We start from the raw sequence: 17,137 nt of genomic DNA on the forward strand, positions 1-17,137 counted from the left end.
GGCTTTCGCGGGCACCAGGGGCTGAGCTGTGAAGGAAAAAACTACAAAGGAAAAACAAACTTACCCCTGGCTGCAACGAGAAATAAACAGCAAGGCCGCAGAGAAGAGACAAGGAAGATAAGCCACTCCCCAGAAGTTGAAAGAACTCTGCCTTACTTTTTTTTTTTTCTTTTTTTTTTTTTTAAACTTAATACAAACTTGATACAAACTTGATCCACAGAAAAAGACAACAACAAGCCATAATCAAGCAAGAAAGTGAAGAAAAAGGAAAAGGAGGGGAAGCCTGATTCCCCTACTCGCATCTGCTGGAGTCAGAAGATACTGAACTCCTGCAGAGGGGGTAGTAGTATATATGGATACGCCCCCTCAAAGCTTGTGCTGACTCCATCTGCTGGATTGGGGACATAACCCACTGTCTGGACTGATCCAGGTACGTACAGGGAACTGGTTCTTACCTGCTAATTTTCGTTCCTGTACAGGGAAGGCAAAACCCAGGAGTCTGGACTGATATGGGTAGAGGGAAATGGACACAGAAATAGAACAGGAATGAATGGGATGTAGTTTTACGTGGAATAATGCGAGGTGAAGGGTGTACCCTTACAGAAATCGGACACAATAGTGTTATAAAGGTGAGGCAAAACAGAATGTGGTTTTACAGAGATCTGGTGGGGAGGACTGCGGTCCTTCAGGGAAAGGATGGCATGTGGGTGTATTGTTACAGGAATACAGTATAATAAGAAGTGCAGTGTTACAAGGATAATACAAGTCCTTACATTCCTGGAAGCCCCTCCTGACAGCTCCTGCAATATCAAGAGCACAGGTCTGCAGACTTCTGAGAACTCCTGCTGCATAATAAGCCCAAGGTGAACTCCTGAGAGCTCCTGCTGATTAAAAGGCTCGTGGATTCAGCTTCTGAAAAATCCTGTTAAACAACAGGCCCAGAGGCTTGGCTCTTCAGTGGCTCGTGCTATATAGCAAGTGCAGTGATTCGGCTAATGAGAGCTCCTGCTACGTAATAAGCACAACGACTTGGCTCCCTGGTGGCTTCTATTGTATGATAAGCACAGGGACACAACTCCTGGGAGCTTCTACTGTATAAGTGCAAGGAATCAGCTTCTATGCATTCCTGTTAAACTAAAAAAGCCCAGGGTCTTGGCTCTGGCTGCATAATAGTGCAGGGACTTGGCTACCGAGGGAATCCTGCTTTATAGTAAGCCCCAAGCCTCAGATTCCTAGAAGCTTCTACTGTATGATTAGGGTCCTTTCTTTTCAGTTTAAACCGAGTTTTCACCCATAAATTCCCAGATAGTTCCAAAAGTGACAATTGGTTTAGATAGTCATCCTAGTTTTAGGCTGATTAAAGAGCAGCTCCACAGCTACAGTTGCGTCCTCAAGGCCTCCAACTACTGCTGGAAGCCAATGTGGGCTAAAACACCTGCAGTGTTTCAAGTCCTCCCCCCCCCCCCCCCCCCAACCAGTGAAAACGCTCGTCCCCCCATGCCACTGAGGTACTGTTTCAAGTCCCACCTCCCCCCCTCCTACACCAAGCAGCCAAAATGCCTGCTGCTTGGTACTGGACAAGGAAAGCATTTGACGTGTGCCACACCCAGCAGAAGCACTTATCGGCAGGCTCCCTGACCCTCACAAAAAAAAGAATTGCCCAGTGCTGCAGAGCGCAGGAGCCTCAGCAAGCTGGTGCTGAAGGAGAGAAGAGAGAACTGGGGCCAATGCTAGTGAGGATGAAGCTGTTGCAATGGTTGGGGGGGAGGGGGGCGGGGGAAGAGGGAGATTCTCACTGGGGACGTGGGGAAAGAAATGCTGCTGAGCGGCTGGATAGGAGAATCCGCTTAATATTCTTTTATTGTCCTGGCTTCCGTCCACCCGATTAGGGGAAGCTTTGGTACATCCCAGGAGTCTGGACTGATCTGTGTATGTACAAGGAAAGGAAAATTTGGTTCTTACCTACTAATTTTCATTCCTGTAGTACCAAAGATCAGTCCAGAGTCCCGCCCAATGGGGGAACGGAGATTTGGAGAGTCCGTGCGATCTGTTATTGTAATGATTCTGAAGCATGGTGCTGGTTCCTTGTTAGCCCTTACAATTAAAGTTCCAATTGGATAGAGTTACCCGTTATAAGTTCTCCTCTTTCCTCTGCTCATTCGGGGGATATTACTTCATTCGTTTATTAAAAATGTTTTTGCTATCTTAGCTTGGGTACTTAGTAATACCGAGGGACTGCAGGTAGCAACACCAGGGTTATGTGGCGCTGGCTGCGAAACTCTGTCTGGAAGGGAGGCAAAACCCAGGGGGTCTGGACTGATCTGTGGTACCACAGGAATGAAAATTTAGAAGGTAAGAACCAATTTTCCTACATCACAATGCCTCCATATCGCTCCACCGTGTGTCTGCACCTTGAATACTGTGCGCAGTTCTGGTCACCGCACCTCAGGAAATATACAGCAGAATTAGAAAAAGTACAGAGAGAGGCAACCAAAGTGATAAAACTGGGTGAAATGATTCCCCTATGAGGAAAGGCTAAAGAGATTAGCACTCCATCTTAGAAAGAAACACCTGAGGCACGGGCACTCAGGTCTCTGGTGGGGAAGGGGGATCTTGCACATGAATCAAAAGCCTTCTGAGCTTTTCTAGGTATACATCGTATCACTCCATCCTTGGTACCATCTGATAATGTTATCCATATATGTGACCGATTCATCCTGCTTGTACTTGGAGAAGGATTCCTATGAGATAGACATGCAGGGGCTCCTTTCTTTATACTTTATTTTCAGGGACGGCCAACTCCAGTCCTCAAGATCCACAAACAGGCCTGGGTTTCTTGATATTCATAATGAATATGCATGAGAAAGATCTGCATGGTACTGACTTCTATTGTATGCAAATTTATCTCATGCACATCCATTGTGAATATCCTGAAAACCAGACCTATTCAGAACCGGTGAAGGCCACCCCCATGTATTATTTGCTACCTCCTAATCAATTCAATAGAGAGTTAGAATATGAATATCAGAAACTTACCTTGACTTTGATAATTTTACTCTTGAAGTTGTTTAGCACCACAACTACCTCAGCAGCTTCTGGTGGGGAGTCTGTACCATCATGGCTACAATAAGGAGAGATTGCCAAGATTCAAAAGCAGCAGTGGCATGGCAGCCTGATTCCTTTTTTTTACATGGTATACAAATTCCTTTATGGTGAGAGATACTTTCAGGTGATGTAAGACAATGCTCTTCTGCCTAAAGCTGCATGCTCACTATTTAGAGTTCATCAAAAATGATTACAGAGATTTAGAAACTGATAGCCCATGAAGACTGCAAAGTCCACCTACTCTACCCATTTTGCCTACCTACTGTAAGACTGCAGATTTGATAGCCAGTTTTAACCTTGTGCCCCACCAAAAAGGATCTTCTGGGCCTGTCCCAGGCCTTCTTGAATTCTGTGATTATCCCCATGACCTTCATTGGGAGGTTCTCCAGCTTCAACACTGCTTGATTTAGATCTTCATTTACACTAATGCTTAATTCTTCTATATAATTTATGATCTGGAAATATCTGAATGTCTCTCGCAGATCTTCCAAGATATCTATGTTCTCTTACCTCACATAGCTATGATGTGGACTCTAGTACTGAATATAGGAGATCTACAAAGGGTAGACTAAATTTGGGAGGTGGCTTTCTGCCCAGTAGATAAGATGCAAGTAAAGAGGAGATAGAAACTGAGGATGTTGTTTTAATTTTATTTTATGAGAGTATATTGATCAGATTTTAAATATATGCATAGTTAAGCTATTAGTGGGTTTGTCTAAGGGTATTGTGTTTTGAGTTATTTTATTAAGTTTGTAAATCACCTTATCGACAAGACAATTCAAAGGTTACCATCAATAAATCAATAAACAATATTCCCTAGGAGATGTGACCTCCAAAACTGAATGCAGTACTCCAGATAAGGTCTCTCACCTCCTTTTTATGGCTGGTTATATGTTCTATGCATCCTAGTATTATACTCCTCCACACTGCTAAGCCACACATCAGATACCGAGACTTCCTAATTCCCTTACTTAATAGTCACCGTTATATAATCTTTTCCCTTTCGTGTACTGTTGCCCTTGGCTTTTACATCTGAAATGTGGAACTGAATTCTTTACATTGTGTTTCTGAGGACCTCAGGTTTTCAAATCCTGGCTTATTTTCACTGTTTTCTTAGTGTCAGCACTGGCACAAATCTCTGGATCATCTAGGAGACTGCACATATTCCACAACTCCTCTCTAATATCACTTATGAGAACACCAAACCAGTCGCAAGGCTAATTGCTGTCCTCTTCTCACACTCAGTGAGTTTTCCAATCCAGTTTTCCCCCTAAGGATCCACCCTGGATTCATTTCCTGGAGTTTCTTTTGTGAAAAAGTGTTGAAAGCCTTACCCAAAATCTAAGCAGACCACATCCACTGCTCTTCTTTGGCCAATCTAATAGTCATAGAACCGGTCACATTTGTTTTATATATGCCCTCTCCTAGTAAACCCCTGCTGCCTCAGATTCTCTAATGTTTTAAATTCAAGATATAACATTTCTGTTTATATTCCTTTTTTTAAATTTAATTTTCCTACGTCTACGTTTAAGGCAGGATCTCTTCCAAATATTCTTGCTGCACAGGAGGTGTGCAAGCTTGCAGAAACAAACAGCCTTAAGGAGCACAAACCTCCATGTACTAGCCCAGTGCTTCTTAACCTTTTTGATGCCAGGGACCGGTTGGCTAACCTAAACTGGCATGGACCAGCTGGCTGGTAGAGTTGGGGAAGACACCGTAAGAGTGGGGGGAAAAGGAGCTCCCTCTTGTGGATAAAGTGTGGAGGATGGGGATTTTCACACTCCCCCCCCTCCCCCTTCAAACGTCTCTCCCAAACTCAACCCAGCTACCTCCTAATATTTTAAATTACAAGAATTATGACTAAGGAGCTGTGCGCTTCTTGCACTCAGAGCAGGATAGGGAACGAATACTACTTCTCCTCATTCCAGAGGAGAGTGTATGCAGGGGCTAAAAATACTTACACTGGTGGCAGTGAGGGTAGATGGTACCTCTTTAAGGGGCCTAGTGCTGCCAGCAAACCGATAAATTTTTTGTTTGTTTATTTATAGAGCCGGAGTAGGGGTGGTCCAAGGCTCAGCTGAGCCTGATATTCATGTTCAGTCTGCCAGCCTGATCAGCTGTCCAGAGCCAGTGGTAGTGAAGAGCTGGAGAGAAGCGGCAACAAGAACAGTGTGCAGCTCTCTGGGGCACGGACTGAGGCCACTACTAGGACAATTTAGCCTGGAGGTTTACAGCAATAGAGAACATCCCACTCGTGGTTACAGGTGTCCCAGATAGGAGCAGGTACCTGTGCAGCTGCACCATGGGTATGTTTCCTCCTGCAAAGACTGTCACTGTCACTCTGAAGGCCAGCAATAATGCTACTGGTCCACATTCCAGTGATTGAGAAACATTATACTAGCCTATCAATACACAAAAATCCAGCTCTTCCAGCTTGGAAATGCTCCACAAAACTCAGCCAGCCTGCTATTTTCAGGTCTTTTATCCTCACACACACCTGTCCATGTAACTTTATATTACTTCAATCCTGTATCTCTTAGAAAAATGAAGTTTTAATGTGCTACAGACTATCGGGCAGGACGCACCTGGATGGCCACACATTGTCTGTCTCCCTCTCTCTCTATATATATATACACACACACACACACAAATATATACAGTTGTGCTCATAAGTTTACATACCACTGGCAGCATTTGTAAGATTTGCAGCATTTTAAGAAAACATGAGCGATCAGACAAAACCTGTCTGTTATTTTTAATGTGTTTCAAATTAAAACTATTATGCATCACAGAACAGCACAATCGTTACTCAAACCATAGCAATAAAGGAAATAATAAAATGGTCCTGTTCAAAAGTTTTCATATCCTTGAATATTTGGGCTGATAATATATATTTAAGTTGATACACACAGGTTGAGATGGCAATGAAGGACTGGTGTCCATACTTGTGCCTTGTTTGTAATTAGTGTCTGTGTAAAAACAGTCAATGAGTTTCTTAGCTCTAGAGAAACCCTTGTGTATTTCATCCAGGGCTGCACAGACTTTGATGATTACTGAAGCATGGGGAAAGCAAAAGAACAGTCAAAGGATCTGCGAGCAAAAGTAGTTCAACTTAATAAATTAGGAAAAGGATATAAAAAAATGCCAACCTAAACTGTTCAAACTTTGATCAAGAAGTGGAAAATTATGGGTAAATAACAAGCTAGACTAAGAAAGATTTCACACACAACCATCAGGAAAATTTGTTGGAATGCAAAGAAAAACCCACCAGCAACTTCTACTGAAATACAGGCTTCTCTGACACTTGCTGGCTCTTGATTCCCTCCCTGGCGGTTGATGTAGGCTACCGTTGTTGCGTTGTCCGACATTACAGTGGACAGAACTACATATTGATTCTCCTTGACTTGTCAGCAGCATTTGACTCAGTCAATCACTCCATTATGCTCGACAGATTAGCTGATATCGGATTGTCAAATACAACTCTACATTCGTTCATATCTTTCTAAACGGCATTTCCAAGTACAGATTAATAATTCCTCTTCAGACAGAATTTCCCTTCACACCGGAGTTCCACAAGAATCAGCTCTTTCCGCCACCTTATTCAACATTTACATGCTTCCCCTCTGTCACCTCCTTTCTGGACTTGGATTAACACATTTCATATATTCAAATGACATACAGATTCTCATTCCAATCCAAAAATCTCTTGAATCCACCTACAAAATAACAGCTATGTATTTAACAATTATCAAACAATTACTGTTCCATATGAAGTTTATACTAAACATTGATAAGACTGAAATCATCCTACTAGATAGAAGACCCACACCTGACAAACCACTTTCTTTAATATTAGAAGATCAATCAACTACACTAAACCCTGTACCACATCTTTGTGACCTAGGGGTGATCAGTGATACTGAACTTAGTCTCAAAAAACACATATCTACTAAAATAAAGGAAAGATATAACAAAATTCAAATTTTAAAACGATTAAAACCATTACTCAATCCATTGGACTTTAGAATTGCTCTTCAGCTACTTTACTTTGCAAACACAGACTACTGTAATTCACTCCTACTTGGTTTACCAACCTCCACCATATGCCCACTTCAAATTTTACAGAATACTGCAGCGAGAATTCTAACAGGCACCAAGAAACATGATCACATAACCCCGATTTTAATTTCATTACGTTGGTTACCAGTTAAACATAGGAAATGAATACAAAATCCTATGTATCCTACATGAAATTATATTTGGTGAACAAATGGTCTGGCTTAATGCCGTCAATCTCTGCTCTGCTAGCAAAGGTCTCCTAACTTTTCCTTCTGTGCATTCAGCACATCTCAGCCAAGTCAAAGACCGTGCTTTATCATTAACGGGCCCCAAATTTTGGAACTCCCTTCCAGTAGCAATGCAGCTTCAACCAGACCTAAAATCATTTAGAAAGGAGATAAAGACTTGGCTATTTAAGAAGGTTTATCAGGATCCAACTTAGGCCTCCCTCAAGGGTCATTAAGAACCCTAAGGATACAGACATATCTTTTAAATGAATGATATATTTCACTTTTTTGATGACAATATTATTATTGTGCTGTTTTTTATTTTTTTAATGCTGCCTGCTCCTTTTATCTTTTGATTTTTTATTATTATTATTTTATATACACTGTCTTTTGTATTCTTTTAGCACTTATTTTCTTTTTACCTAAAATCATGTAAACTGTTATGATGGTATACAAAAGCTACTAAATAAATAAATAAATAAAAGTACACAGACCGCTTGACCCTGGAGTATGTGGCTGAACTGTAGACACACCCATATGACTGCCCAGGCTTCCAGACGGTTTATGTTCCAGAGTTCCTGAGCCAAGAGCAAGTGGAGGCAAACTGAATAGTCTTGGGATAGCAGGTTCCAACATGACATTTATGTATGGTTTCAATTTATGTATGTTTTAATTTGTAAACCGCCTAGAAGGATAGATCCCTACCCCATTGTGCGGTATATAAAACTTTTAAATAAATAAATAAATGTGCGCCCTCGCCCACAGTACAACCTCCAGAGTTGATGCCATCAAACTGAGACCTGAAGATAGCTCCACACTGTCGGGCATATCGTGTTTGTTGACAGACGCACTTGGGACATCAACTTCCTTATCCGAGTGGATGGAAAGAATACCTTGCCCTCCTTGGTGTCAAACCGGACTCCCAGATATTCTAAGGATTGGGAGGTTTTGAGACTGCTTTTGTCCATGTTTACAACACAAGTGAGTTCCTGAAGCAGGGAGGTCACCCTGCTGGTCACCTGGAGGCTCTCTTCTACGAAATTTGCCCAGATCAACCAGTTGTCCAAGTATGGGTGCACCAGGATTCCCTCTTTTCTCAGTGCAGTCGCTACGACCACTATAATCTGGGGGCAGTGGCCAGGCCAAATGGCAGCGCCCGGAACTGATAATAGCAGCCCAGTACTGCAAAGAGTAGGAAACTATGTTCTTGCCAGATTGGAATATGAAGGAAGGCCTCGGAAAGGTCCAGGGAGGTTAAGAAGTACGGCCATTATCAAGGAACACAGAGTTTCAATGCAGAAATGAATTACTCGTAGATGCTGGTTGACAATCTTGAGATCCAGGATGGGGCGAAAGAAACCATCCTGGCACGCAGGTACTAGAATTATAGCCCTCATCCTGAGAAGCCTTACTAAGGTAGACTCCACTGCCTGCTTCTTGTGCTGGGAGTGGCAAGGAGTGCTGCAAAATTCCAGTGCATATCCTTCTTGTATGTACCCATTTATCCGAAGTGATCTCGACCCACTGCTGGTAGAAGAGGGACAATTGACCCCCTATCTCTTTGTTCCGAGGGTGTGTCAGCAAAACTTCATTGGGGGGTTCGGGATGAACCTGAACCTGCCCCTCTCTTGGGCTGTCAACGTCGAAAGGACTGAGACATCCCAAAGAACTGAGACGTCTGAAATATCAAGTTCTGTGGGGCTGAAAGTGTTGGGAGCCCTAGAACTGACCCCTCATGGGTGAGGGGCAATGTAACTGCTTTCTCTTAACTTCTGGTAGCTTGGGCACTGGAGAGTCACCCCATATACCGAACAGCTTCCAAAGAGAAGTGATCCCTTAAAGGGCATCTTTATGAGGTTTCCCTTAGAGGTTCATCTGCTGACCAATTTCAACAGCCATAGCTGTCTTCTGGCCGCTACCACTGAGGCTTCTCAGTATGGAGGCCAAGGTATGGACTAGGTCAGAGCTTGTGTCAGTGGTTCCATAACCTCTCTGGAATTCACCCCCGAGTCATCCACCTCCCAAGAGAGGAGCAGGCACAAATGAGCTTCCAGGACACCACAAGAAGCAATCTTAAGGTCATTGCTATTGCGTCAAAGGATGGATTCCATCCATCTATTATGCGCATCCTTCAAGGCCGTTCCTCCCTCCACTGGGATCGTTGTTCAACCATGCATCCATTCACACCCACAGACACAAGGTCCCACCCAGGCTTCCATTCACATCCACACACATAAGCTCTCACCCAAGCACCCATTCACATCCACAAGCTCTCACCCAGGCCCCATTGACATCCACAAGCTCTCACCCACATCCATTCACACCCACCCACACAAGCTCTCACCCAGGCATCCATTCACACCCACACACACAAGCTCTCACCCAGGCATCCATTCACACCCACATCCACAAGCTGTCACCCATTCACACCCACAAGCTCTCACCCAGGCACCCATTCACATCCACAAGCTCTCACCCAGGCATCCATTCACACCCATCCAACACAAGCTCTCACCCAAGCATTCATTCACACCCACACACATAAGCTCTCACCCAGGCATCCATTCACACCCAAAAGCTCTCACCCAGGCATATATTCACACCCACCCACACAAGCTCTCATCCAGGCATCCATTCACACCCACACACACAATCTCTCCCCCAAGCACCCATTCACACCAGCTCTCACCCAAGCACCCATTCACACCCACACACACCAGCTCTCAGCCAGGCACTCATTCACATACAGACGCACCAGCTCTCACCAAAAACTTCTCCCTTCACTGCAGGGATGGGCTCCAGTTCCACCGCGGCTTTACTCCGGCGGGCCTTCTTTTTTCGCCACCACGGAAATGGGCTCCCGTGGTGGCCTCGGTCGGGGTCGGGTTTCCTCTTCGCCGCCAAGGGAATGGGCTCCTATGGCGGCTTTGCTTCGTCAGGGTCAGGTTTCCTCTTTGCCGCCACAGTCCAGTGGCGGCCTTGCTTCGATGGAGTTCAAAACTTCCATTCCTCCCACCCCACGGCATTCTGATGCCTGCCTCACCGGCCAATCAAAGGCTTCCTCCCTTCTTCCCACTCCCACTGGTAGGTAGAAGGGAGGAGGTTTCCGATTGGCCTGCGTGGGGGCAGGCAGAATGAAGGAGGCTTCCCATTGGGCAATGGGGATAGGAAGAAAGGAGGCTTCCAATTGGCCCGCGGGGGCTGGAAAAAGGCAAAAGGAAAGTAGAATGGGGTAGTGGGACACCGGGAGACGCGACACACCTGCCAGTGTTTGGCGACACACTAGTGTGTCACGACATACCGGTTGAGAAGCGCTGTTCTAACGGGTACTGTGATCCCCATAGGGAAACATGTCCCCATCTGCTAGGAGACAGAGAGATAGTGAAGGGCTGAGGTCACTGCAGGGGTATCAGCTTTGAAACACGACTGTCTCCATCTGCTAGCAGGGGAGCAAATAACCCATTGGTCCTAAGTCCATCTGGCTACACGCTAGGAAAATATATATATACATATATATTGTTGTATAGGAAAACAATAGTGAGGCAGTGCACATATACAACCAAGTGTTCTAGTAGTAATATACTTCAAAATGACAAAACATGAACACTCATGTATAGATTTAAGTTAATAGGTTAAACAAATTAAAGCAAAAATACTTATCATACTAAACAAAATCTTTTTATCGTTACAAAAATCTTCTATTATATTTAACTTTTTAAAAAATATATATATTTGATAGAAAACCACAGTCCTTAAATAAATCACAGTCCTTTTAAGTTAGCCTATTATTAAGTTAAATCTATACATGAGTGTTCATATTTTTAAGCCTATTATAAGCCTATTATTAAATTAAATCTAATCATGAGTGTTCATATTTTTTTTCCAGCTCAGCTTATCACAGAGCTATGGATCATTAGACAGTCCAGCCAGTCTTTATATTGACCATCCCACTACATTCAGGGAATTTCAGTCGTAGCAAAATCAAAGCCACGAGTCTCAGATTGCAACAGGTTCAGTATTAAGAAAGAGGATGACTGATTGAGCTTCCTCCTGATGACCCCAACAGAGACTACAATGCAACATTCCTAATCTATCCCAGGCACACCAGACATTGCAACTCAGTATTCCTAAGCTATCCCAGGAATACAAGACAGTGCTACAAGAGGACAAAAACATTTGCATAGTGGAAACCAATAGACCTACCTCCTGTTCTTAGAACTACTACTATTTCTAATTTTTAAAGTACTACTAGAGCATCTTTTTATAAAGTTTGCTAAAGGATCAGTACATAGGAATGACTGACTTATCCCTGCTCACCTGTAGATTCTGTAAATATCCTCTGACCTCCCCTTCCTGAGCTGCAGAATCCAAGCGCCAGGGTTTGCCTTTAACTGGAAGTAACCCTATGAGATGAAAAGCACAGAGATCCAGAAAGAACAGGGGGAAAAAACAGAAAGGAAGATTGATGGGGAAGGGGAGGTAGAGAGAGAATATTTTACATGGTTAAATGATGACAAACAACCCATGAAGAGCCAAAATCAAAAGAAATATGTCAGGGGTATGTCATTATGTGCCCTTGCTCACTGCTTTTCTACGACGAACACAATCAAAAGTTCTGGGTGTTATAGTTGATATTACATTGAAATCGTCGGCTCAGTGTGCTGCAGCGGTCAAAAAAGCAAACAGAATGCTAGAAATTATTAGGAAGGAATGGAAAACAAAACTAAGGATGTCATAATGCCTCTGTATCACTCCAAGGTGAGACCACATCTTGAATACTGTGTACAATTTTGGTCATCGCATCTAAAAAAAAAGATATAATTTCGATGGAGAAGGTACAGAGAAGGGCAACCAAAATGATAAAGAGGATGGAACAGCTCCCCTATGAGGAAAGGCTGAAGAGGTTAGGGCTGTTCATCTTGGAGAAGAGAAGGCTGAGGGGGGATATGATAGAGGTCTATAAAATCATGAGAGGACTAGAACGGGTAAATGTGAAATGCTTATTTACTCTTTCGGATAGTAGAAAGACTAGGGGGCACTCCATGAAGTTAGCATGGGGCACATTTAAAACAAATCGGAGAAAATTCTTTTTCAATGAACGCATAATTAAGCTCTGGAATTCGTTGTCTGAGCATGTGGTTAAGGCAGATGATGTAGCTGGGTTTAAAAAAGGTTAGGATAAGTTCCTGGAGGAGAAGCACATAAACTGATATTAATCAATAGGGAATAACCACTGCCTATTACCAGCATTAGTAGGGATCTATTTGTTTGGGTACTTGCCAGATACTTGTGACTTGGCTTGGCCACTGTTGGACACAGGATGCTGGGCTTGATGGACTCTTGGTCTGACCCAGTATGGCCTACCTTGTGTGTTCTTATGGGCTGCAGCAGGATGAGTTCCTTCGCGGCCCTGCCAGCCTTCCCGCTCTGAGGGGGGAAAGTTGTGTGTGCCAGCAGAAAAAGTTGTGCACTGGCGCACACGCGCACAGCTTAGAGGCAACAATGACGCTCATCAATTACTCTAGTCACCTTTCATTAAAGAAATCAATAAATTTTGTCTGGCAAGATTTTCCCTTTGTAAAACCATGTTGCCTATGGTCCTGTAACCTACTGGCATCAATGTATAGAACTATTTTGTCCTTCACTATTTCCATCACTTTTTCCTTCACTAATGTCAAACTAACAGGTCTGCAATTTCCCCCTTCTTTACTGCCACCCTGGTACTCCCTGTGCCCTTTACCTATGCAAATGAGATCTTCTATTACCTTGTAGCTTAGCTAATGTGATCCTTGCTCTTACACACCAGACTTGTAGACATGGCTTACAGGTTTCTGTTTTCTTTCCAGACCTCAGGTGAAAAGTATTGTAGGACCAACTGAACTATTTGGGACAAATTTTTATTAAATGTTAGGTCAAGCTAGGTGGAGAGCAGCTGGATTCATATTATTACGCGTGACGGGGCTGTAAGAGAACAATTTTCAAAAGATATTTACCTGGGTAAAAGAGCTATCTGAATATTGCCCTCCCTTCTCTGTGGCTAAAAGAACATAAGAACAGCCAAGCTGGGTCAGACTAATGGTTATTTAGCCTAGCATCCTGACTCAACAGTGGCCCCAGAGTCATCAGATGAAAACCAGAGTTATCTAATTGCTCCCTGTAGATCTATAAACATACACACATACTTTTACTCACATAGGAGACATTCCTGGAAAGGGAGGGAGGAAAAATAATGTGCATAGAATGCATTTGAAATTTGTGCGCATTCTCTATGGAAAACGGACCTGCAAAAAAACAGTAAGCACAAGTTTCCGCAGGTACTTTTTTCCCCGTGGCAATTTGCAAAGAGAATGAAAACAGACTTTACATCTAAGCATTTATTTATTTGCTATACTTTGATTGCCTGTCTCTTCCGAAGACCGTCAGGTGGGGGGACAATTCAAAAGATTACAGCACAGTTAGCTATACAGCGTGCATTTAAAAAAACACAACCAACGTAGCAAAGAAACGCAATAATCTGAAAATTGCCCATTAAGAGATCAATATTCAAAGGCTTTATCTGGCTAACTGTTAAAGACAGCTGGACAAAAGCCAAGATTTTAAATCCTCCCCTCCCCCTTGCTAAGCGAATACATTTTGTTCGCACCACTGACTGCGAGCACAAAACGAATCTGGATAGGCAGAGGCCTATCCAGATTAGTTTTGAGCTCACTTTATGTGACCCAGAAGCTAAACTTTATGTGACCCAGAAGAGGTGGGGAAGACGAGAATGATAATGGAATTCAAAAAGGCATAGGATAAGCACTGGGGATCCCTACAGGCTTAAGGACGGAAATGGAAAATATGGGGTTAACCTATATTAACTTTAGGGGTAACGCTTCTGCATGGTGGTAACCTGCGCAGAGCGGCAGTTACTACCCTTAAGAGTAGGCAAGGGAGTAAGCTGCACGGAGCAGCAGTTTCAACCTAAAGCAACTTGCTGGGCAGACTGAATGGACCTTTGGTCTTTATCTGCTGTTATTTACTATATTACTATGTCCTTAAGTTATCCAGGTTAAGTTTTGCCCTTAAGTTATCCAGATAGATTCAGAGACAAGATTTATCCAGGTAAGACCTCCTGAATATCCAGATAAATTCATGTGCATAACTTTATCCACATAATTTGCTCGCTCACCGGTCCTTAAACTTCTATAGTATCAGATTTTATGGCCCTTAATTCGTCAGTTTTGTCCTGTATGCTGTGGTGTAATGTTTGGGTTTCATCAGGTTTATTCTACAATCAGGTGACCCGACCGTACTGAGCAGCTCTCTGGGAATGAGACCCCTTTTTCTGATTTACCAGGTTTGCCATGACGATGGTGTCCACAATGACCCGGTTTGTGGACGTTCCCAACGTAAACTGAAGTCCTCGCGGGGGCTGTCCCGTGGTGATGTCGTAGCAGTGTCCCTCCAGCAGCAGGTACTCCAGCTCGTATTCTGCAGCTACGATGCTGTCTACCTGTGGATATTAATCAGACACACGTTACCCCCGAATCCCAAAGCTCACCCCCAACTCCCAGCCACAGATACCCCTACCTTATACTCTGTAGCACAGCGCTGTCTGCCTGCAGATATCACAAACTCTGTTACCTCCAAGTCACTGAGCTCAAATCACCCCTTCTGCCTCACTCCAAACAGTAGGAACTGACCCCTTTTCGCAGTACTTACAATCTCCAAACACCCCAAGGGGTTCAGAGATTGCTCTTTTGCTCAGGGTCATTAGGGTGTTGCTCAATCTCTCTCTCTCTCACACACACACACACAGACACACAGAAACAACCTATTCACAGATCTAGTGTGTGGGAGCTGATTTGTGACATCAGAGTTACTGCCAGGGATTCAGGGGAATAACAGAAGAGCCGATTAAAGAATTTAATTTCTGTTACAACGCAATTTCTGTAGTGCAGCACAAAGATGAAAAAAGAGACTGTGCTGCATCTGCTACAGAGGCACCGGAGACTCTGCTGCCACCACTGCTGGTGAGAACTAAAAGCGGCAGTACCATAAGAACATAAGAAATCGCCATGCTGGGACAGACCAAGGGTCCATCAAGCCCAGCATCCTGTTTCCAACAGAGGCCAAAACCAGGCCATAAGAACCTGGCAATTACTCAAACACTAAGAAGAACCCATGCTACTGATGCAATTAATAGCAGTGGCTATTCCCTAAGTATAATTGATTAATAGCCATTAATGGACTTCTCCTCCAAGAACTTATCCAAACCTTTTTTGAACCCAGCTACACTAACTGCACTAACTACCTTCTCTGGCAACAAATTCCAGAGCTTTATTGTGCGTTGAGTGAAAAAGAATTTTCTCCGATTAGTCTTAAATGTGTTACTTGCTAACTTCATGGAATGCCCCCTAGTCCTTCTATTATTCGAAAGTGTAAATAACCGAGTCACATCTACTCGTTCAAGACCTCTCATGATCTTAAAGACCTCTATCATATCCCCCCTCAGCCGTCTCTTCTCCAAGCTGAACAGCCCTAACCTCTTCAGCCTTTCCTCATAGGGGAGCTGTTCCATCCCCTTTATCATTTTGGTTGCCCTTCTCTGTACCTTCTCCATCGCAACTATATCTTTTTTGAGATGCGGCGACCAGAATTGTACACAGTATTCAAGGTGCGGTCTCACCATGGAGCGATACAGAGGCATTATGACATTTTCCATTCTATTAACCATTCCCTTCCTAATAATTCCTAACATTCTATTTGCTTTTTTGACTGCTGCAGCACACTGAGCCGACGATTTTAAAGTATTATCCACTATGATGCCTAGATCTTTTTCCTGGGTGGTAGCTCCTAACATGGAACCTAACATCGTGTAACTACAGCAAGGGTTATTTTTCCCTATGTGCATCACCTTGCACTTGTCCACATTAAATTTCATCTGCCATTTGGATGCCCAATCTTCCAGTCTTGCAAGGTCCTCCTGTAATGTATCACAGTCTGCCTGTGATTTAACTACTCTGAATAATTTTGTATCATCTGCAAATTTGATAACCTCACTCGTCGTATTCCTTTCCAGATCATTTATATATATATTGAAAAGCACCGGTCCCAATACAGATCCCTGAGGTACTCCACTGTTTACCCTTTTCCACTGAGAATATTGACCATTTAACCCTACTCTCTGTTTCCTGTCTTTTAACCAGTTTGTAATCCACGAAAGGACATCTGTTTTAGAGGCTCAAACTAAATCAATCTTTCTCATTTGGAAAATATTCAAAAGGATTTGTCCGGCTAAATTTGAGACTTAGCCGTACAAACATGGGATCTAAATATTACTCCCCAGAGACCTGCTAAGTTTTAGCTGGTGATTCATTACCCGGTTAAAATTTATCCAGATGGAGGGGGGGGGTGAAGGAGAGGAGACCTACTCCCCGGACCGCTGACAAAGGAGCGGAGTGACTTTTGAAGCCTGTTACTATCAGGGAGAAATTGTCTGGCTGTGACTCCTGCTTGGCTCAGCTCTGACATCATTTACTGGCGACCACTGCCACCTTCCCATAAAAAAACAAGCTCAGTGGTGCAAAGCCACGTGCCAAGTGGGCATGCCCCTTGGGGAGATTCTTTTCTTTTCTTGTTTCGGTTTTCGTAGAATGGGGAAGAGAAAAATGAAGCCACAGACCTCTCCTCCAGCTCAGGCTTCCATCATAGGCCCGATGGATCCTCACCTGCAAAGGTTAGCAGGTACGCCACTAAGGGCT

At 43.5% G+C, this 17,137-nt stretch overlaps 1 protein-coding gene across 2 annotated transcripts in view; it reads right to left on the reverse strand.

The window, feature by feature from the left end:
• Positions 1-17,137, reverse strand: part of UGGT1 (UDP-glucose glycoprotein glucosyltransferase 1) — a 246,543-nt gene that overhangs the window by 63,070 nt on the left and 166,336 nt on the right. For both annotated transcript variants that reach the window (XM_029615446.1, XM_029615445.1), the window contains 3 exons: positions 14,728-14,886; positions 11,709-11,794; positions 3,037-3,121 (listed from right to left, as the gene is read on the reverse strand). In XM_029615446.1, the coding sequence (XP_029471306.1) occupies positions 3,037-3,121; positions 11,709-11,794; positions 14,728-14,886 (330 nt within the window). The remainder of the gene's footprint in view (positions 1-3,036; positions 3,122-11,708; positions 11,795-14,727; positions 14,887-17,137) is intronic.

The sequence above is a fragment of the Rhinatrema bivittatum genome, chromosome 9 (assembly GCF_901001135.1).
Source record: "Rhinatrema bivittatum chromosome 9, aRhiBiv1.1, whole genome shotgun sequence".
Taxonomy (NCBI): domain Eukaryota; kingdom Metazoa; phylum Chordata; class Amphibia; order Gymnophiona; family Rhinatrematidae; genus Rhinatrema; species Rhinatrema bivittatum.